Raw genomic sequence first — 6,071 nt, 5'->3', positions numbered from 1 at the left:
AGAGCAAGTCGTGCCGGGCCTGGGTCCCGGACATGAGCACCTCTCTCTCCCCCACCCACTCCCCATAGCCCACCGAGTCAGGGCCTCTCCAAAAGGCAGTTTCTCAACTTTATTAGCCTGGAGCTCCTCTCTGCCAGCCCCACGGGCTGGTCCCCGGGCACAGTGAGCAGGACTGAGGTCAGACAGTTTCAACCCCTGGCCCCCGGCAGCCTGGAACAGCTGGGCCAAGGGGTCAGCAGGGGCAAAAGTCCAAATGCTGGCACTTCAGGTGTGGCCGGCGCCTGGCCAGGCCCAGAGTGAAGCACGGCCTGCCTCAGCAGGTAGACAGGGCGCCGTGGTCCTCTCCTGGCAGAGGGTCCAGCGTGGGGCAGGGCCAGGCCCTGCACAAGACAGCCTTCCTTCCAAAGCTGTGACTAGGAGCAGTTGGTGATCCTGGCCAGGAACTGCTGTGCCCACCACTCGTCCAGGTCGATGGGCACGAAGTCTGTGGAGAAACAGAAGGCTGGGCAGTGACACACCTTCCTGGCAGACCAGTGTGCATCCCACCTCCAGCTGGCCACAAGCCCCTCACCCAGATCCCAGCTGTAGCAGACACTGGGAAGAGTGGATCAGGTTCCATTCCTCGCCCCACCCCCTTGGGGCTAGAACCTGGCTGAGCCAGGTCAGGGGTAGAGGGGGGGTTGCTCCTTGCGGGTGGGGGAGGGCTCACTCTGCAGCCGGGGGTTGGGGGTCCTCTCCACATACTGCACAGGCCTTGGCCCGCTCTCACCGGCCGGGCCACCACCCAGCTGCTGCTCCACTTGCTGCCAGGCTGTGGGGAGAGGACGGTCAGACTGAGCCAGGCCCCTGGCACCCTCCCACACCAGTGGCTAGCCTGGACCCCTGCCCAGAGCTGGGAACGGGAACGGGCAGCCTGCTGGACGGTCACAGGATAGACGGGCCCAGAGCCCAGGTACGTCCCAGCCCTCCAGCAACTTCAAGTTCAGGTTACAGTGGGAAGGGGACCAGTGGCCTGGGCCACTCCCTCGGGCCTCAGCATTACCTTCTGACACAAATCGGACGTTCTCCTCGTGGGCCAGTGTGTAGGGCTCCTGGGTTCCCTCGAAGGATGGGGACGTGGCAGGCGGCCGGCGGCCATTCACCCGATTGAACACGAGCCTCGGCCCTGGACTGTGGGAAGGCGAGGAGACACTCAGCCACATTCCCAGGCCAGGTGCTACCTGGCAGAGCTCCTGGAGCAGCCGCAGGCCACCCTGCCCCACAGGCCAGGCCCAGTCAGGGCACGTCCTGAACCGCAAGGCAGCTGTGGGCTGCAGCCAGTGGCCGAGGCCTTTCTCCTGCAGACCTACACCCAACAGCTCAGCTCAGACCTGCAGCCCCTGGCCCTGAGGCAGGTCTAAGGCTGCAGACGGGCTCTGTGTCCCCAGATCCCCGCAGAGCCCCATGCTCAAGGCACACAGACGGCCCCCCATGGGTCTCTCAGGAACCTCCACTGCCACCTGCCTCCCACCTCCCCACTGACGGGCCAGGCCTCCAGCAGCCCAGGTTCTGACCTGAGTGAACAGGTTTTCCGGCCCTACCCCGCCCCCACCCCGCCCCCAGGCACAGTTCTTGGTCACTTTCTCCCCCACAGAAGCCTCTTCATCTCAAGATGCCCCCAGGATGGAAGGAAGGACCCGAACGAGAGCAGGTGGACTTTGCCCTTCGCAGCTGCCCCGGCCCCAGAGACAGCTCCTGGTCTGGCTAGACAGTGCCAAGTGCTGAGTGGGCCATCTTGAGTGGGGAGGGCGACCGTGGCCTTGGTCCACCCCTGCAGCTTCCAGGCAAGGACCGTGCTCTTGCCCACAGGGCAGGAATGCTGAGTGCGGAGATGGCCCTGGGTGCTGGAGCCTGGCCTGGTGGGTATTCAATGTCCAAGTGGCCACTGGGCCCACCCCGGCCAGCCGGGCCCAGGGCATGGATGGTCTGCCCTGGCCGGAGGCAGCTGGCCCAGCCCTGCACACATGAAGCCCGGGACAGGGCCGTGGAGAGAGCGGGGCCCACACCTACAGCAGGAGGTGGGAGCCGGGAGTCCTGGGCTGCACGTGCCACTCCGCCAGGCACTCGCGGTCCCGCCGGCCTGCTCGCCATCCTGGGCTCAGGTGCCCCACCGCCGCGCGGGGTTCCTCCTCAGCTGAGAGGGGCACTAAAATAAAGAGGAGCATCCTGAGGGGCACCAGTCCCACCAGCTCCAGGCTGGCAGGTCGGGTGGCCACAGAGAACGTGGAGGGGCAGGGCTGCTCCCAGGCTTGAGCGATACCAACCAGAGGGCGTGGATGTCTGTCCTCAAGTGGGACAGCCCCTCGCCTGCCTGCTAACCTTACCCCTGCAAGGCCACAAACACCAGGAAAGTTGGAGACTGAGCATCCAAGAAGGAAAAAAAGAATTGCAGTCAAAGGCTACGAACTGCCAAGTACTTAAGAGAGTGGTTTCCCTGGTGGCTCAGTGGTAAAGAATCCACCTGCAATGCAGGAGACCCAGATTCAATCCCTGGAGGAGGATCCCCTGGAGAAGGAAATGGCAACCCACTCCAGTATCCTTGCCTGGAGAGCCCAGTCCATGGGGCCACAAAAGTCAGACATGACTTAGTGACTCAACCACCAGAGGGTGGCCTGGCTGGGGCTGAGAAGGGGCTCAGGCTGGCACCTGCCCGCCCCCTGCTGGCAGTTACATAAGGTGGCTCCGTGGGCCCTCTGGAGGAAAGGGCACTGCTCCCCTGTGCGCCTATGGTCGAGTCTGGTGCCACCCCCACCTCCACCCTCGTGCCAGCGCCCAGGGTCACGGTCCACTGGCAGGCCCTGTCCACGGCAGCAGCGGCTCTGGACTCCCTGCTCAGGCCCTGCCAACTAGGGCCTCCTCTTCATCCCCTTCACTATCCTCCAACATAGGCCACACACCTATTTTCAGCCCAGACTCAAGAGAGAAGTGACCTGTCCAGGGTCACACGTGGTGAGTGGACAGCAGCATCAGAACCGTATACGTGTCTGAGCCCTAAGCCCATGAGGCAGTGCAGCTCCCAAGTCGCCTCCCCCATCAGCCTGCATCCCCTGCACCATCAGCTGGTCACAGGGTTCCATTTGCTCTTCTCCCCGAAAGCAGGTCTTACTCTCTCTGGCTCAGAGGGAGAGAGCTGATCAAGAGGCCCAGACTCACACAGCCTGTTCACCACCATGGGCAGCCTAGACCCAAGCCCAGTCAGGGGCCGACGCTTGGGGCACCCGCGGTGCGCCAGGCACAGAGCACCCCCAGTGGCTCAGACTCCTCCTTCCCCGGCAAGCCTGGCTGAGGACGGGTGGACCGGAAGTCTGGGTGGAGTGATTTTGGTGGGCTCCCCCCGCCCAGAAGTTTCAGAAGCAAGGCTGGGGGTCCCTGTGTGGGAGACCCGTAGGTGCTCTGGCCTCCCAGTAGGGGCTCGCCCCTGAGGCTGGGAGGGGACTGGCTCAGGGAAGGAGTGACTTCAGAGGGAAGGGGGGACGGCACGACCAGCACAATCTGCGTTCCTGCTGCCCCCCTGCCAGACGGGATTGCGGAGGCGGGGGCTGAGCACCAGCACCCCTGACCGACCGGGACCTGGCTGGCTGCAGCCCCTTGTCTCTTCCATCTCTCCCAGGACCCTGCACACACTGCACGCTTCCTCCCCCACTCCCCGGCAAAGGTGCATGGAGAAAGCACAAGCTTCTCCAGGTAAGACAGTGGGGGCTTCCTGCCTGGGTGACTGGGCCTGAAGCCAACACACCTGTGCCTCATTTCCCTCCCTGGGGGGGCAGGGCGGCTGAGGACCAGACTGACGTCACAAGGCAGGGTCACAGCACAGTGGGCCCCGGGACACGCCCCCGCAGGCACCCATCTCCCCAGGAGGTGCTTGTGGTCCTCACAGGACCAGCCTCAGAGTGTCAGCGTGCTCCCAGCAGGAGGCCGCCGGAAAGGGCCTCAGCCTACGCGGGTCTCACAGGCTGCCCCTACCTGTGGCATCTCAGGCCGGTACTGAGGGGGAGGGCAGGTCGAGGGCGCGCAGCAACACAGCCCCCAGCTCTTACCAACCCGGAGGTCATCTGTCCTCAACTAGAGAAGAAATCCCAAGGCTTGTCAGTGCTGCCCCCACCCACCCACCCACAGCCCACAGGAGCCTCAGGCCTGTGTGGCCTAGACCAAGCCCTGGGCCCTGAGCCTGCAGAGAATAAGTAAGACCAGAGACAGGACCCAAGCCAAAAAGTTACAGGTTCAGTCCCGGAGGTGGAGGCTCTGACCTCCTGGGCACAGTGACTTGGGGGCCACAGTGGTTCAACTGAGGCTCCCAGCAAAACTGCTGGTCAGGAAAGGCAGAAAAGCGCCGGTGGGGGCTCGGGGAGAAGGCGGAGGAGAGCAGCGGCCTGGCAGGGCCGGAGGGAACCACGTGCACCTCTCCCCCGCTGCTCGGCCAGCTCGGGGCTGGCAGCCTCCGGCGGCGGCCGCTCCCGCCCTCCGGGGCGAGTCCGCGGCAGCTCCTTTCAAAGCTTGGCCTTCGCCGCCCAAGGTCGGCCCGGGCACCTGACTCAGCCGCCTGGAGCCCCTAAAATCCAGAAGCCGGTCGGCTTCCTCCCGACGCTGGGTGCATGAGGCCCCAGGGCTCGGAGGTGTGTCACGCACCCCCAGCCCAATCCCCTCCGACCCAGCCAGGTGCCAGGTGAGGCGGAAGCGCGGAGTCGCGGTTGCGAGCCGCAGGCGGGCCGGGTCGCCGGGCTCCGCCCCCTCCGCGCCCGCCGGGAGCATGTGGCCCGGGCTCCGCTAACCTTTCCCCAAGGTCACCCTCGCGGCCCCGCGGCGGCCGGCGGGGGAGGGGAGGGCCGCGCGTCTCACCTCGACAGGGGCCAGGGGCCCGGCGGCTGTGCCCGCGGGTGCTGCGGGATCGGCGCGGAATGCCGGCATTTCAGGAGCTCGCCGAGCCTGCTCTCCACCTGCTGCTGCGTCGGACCTGCGGGCACCGGGAGCGCGCGTCAGCCGCCGGCGCCGCGCCGGGGGCGGGCAGCATGTGCGGACCCCCGCCCGCCCCCTCCCTGCCTTGCCCGCCCCCGCCGCGCACCTGTGCGCCGCTGCGCGACCAGCTTGCTGGGTCCCTTGGTGATGGTGTACATGGTGCGGAGGGGCCGCAGCGCGCCCGCGCCCTCCGCGCCCTCCCCGCCCGCCGGCCCGCGGCCAGATCTCGCGCCCTCCGCCCGGCTGGCACTCGGCTGGCGCCGAGGGCGCGGCCCCTTTAACAGGCGGCCGGCGCCGCGGGGAGGGGGCGGGCCCGCCGCACACCCCCGGACCTTAAAGGGCCCGCGCCGAGGCTCGCGGCAGGGGTGGTGCTCGAGCCTTGGGGAAACTGGCGGGACCTCCCGGAGAGGTCTGAGGGCGGAGTTTAAGCAAGTTTCGCAGGGCCTGGGCCGCCGTTCGCCACTGGAGGAGGCTCGGGGGGCGGGGAGGGGGGCACGGGCACCCAGACGTGGCGAGGCTCTGGCTCAGGCCCTCGTGGGGTCGGCGGTGGTGTCCCAGGAGCCGAAGCGTTGACAGGCGCTGGGAAAGATCTGTGTGTTCCCTGGAAGCAAGGGTGTCCCCACGCACCGCACGTCGGAGACCCTCCGCCACGGTGCCTGGGCCGGCCTGGGCCACTGCTGTTCACTCACACGCGACTGAGGGGGGTGAAAGATGAGAACAGCGGGTCGGCCCCCGGGTTTGGGCAGAGACATGGCACCCTGGGGATCTCCATTTCACCCCACACGGGACAGGAGCAGGGTACCGTCTGCCACGTGTGCGTCTGCAGACCCCAGGGAGGCGGGAGGGAGGCTCCCAGGGTGGAGCACCCTGGGTGCTGGAGGGTGCAGAAGGCAAGTGAAGGAGTCCAGCTTGCCTGTCATCCCGCGCGGGAGAAAGAGCACTTACTCCTCCACCCCCCAGGCACTGGGGTCCGGACTCAAGACATACTGCAGTGCCTCAAGAGGAACCAGACCTGCCTTCAGGGGAGGGGTCTGGGCGCTGGGCCCTAGCCTGCCCGGGCTCCAGCCACACGGCTCCTT

At 66.6% G+C, this 6,071-nt stretch overlaps 1 protein-coding gene across 1 annotated transcript; it reads right to left on the bottom strand.

Moving 5' to 3' along the window:
• Window positions 1-95: 95 nt before the first annotated feature.
• On the bottom strand, window positions 96-5,270 carry MCRIP2 (MAPK regulated corepressor interacting protein 2). The gene is made up of 5 exons (XM_043915744.1): window positions 5,099-5,270; window positions 4,876-4,990; window positions 1,043-1,170; window positions 710-811; window positions 96-484 (listed from the first exon to the last, which is right to left on the bottom strand). Exons 1-5 carry the CDS (start codon window positions 5,148-5,150, stop codon window positions 414-416), a joined length of 468 nt encoding a protein of 155 aa, XP_043771679.1. The 5' UTR covers window positions 5,151-5,270; the 3' UTR covers window positions 96-413.
• Between the last annotated feature and the right edge of the window lie 801 nt (window positions 5,271-6,071).

Source organism: Cervus elaphus, chromosome 10 (genome assembly GCF_910594005.1).
Source record: "Cervus elaphus chromosome 10, mCerEla1.1, whole genome shotgun sequence".
Classification (NCBI taxonomy): domain Eukaryota; kingdom Metazoa; phylum Chordata; class Mammalia; order Artiodactyla; family Cervidae; genus Cervus; species Cervus elaphus.
The sequence above is the reverse complement of the archived record's forward strand: the minus strand, read 5'-3'. Positions and strand labels throughout refer to the sequence as shown.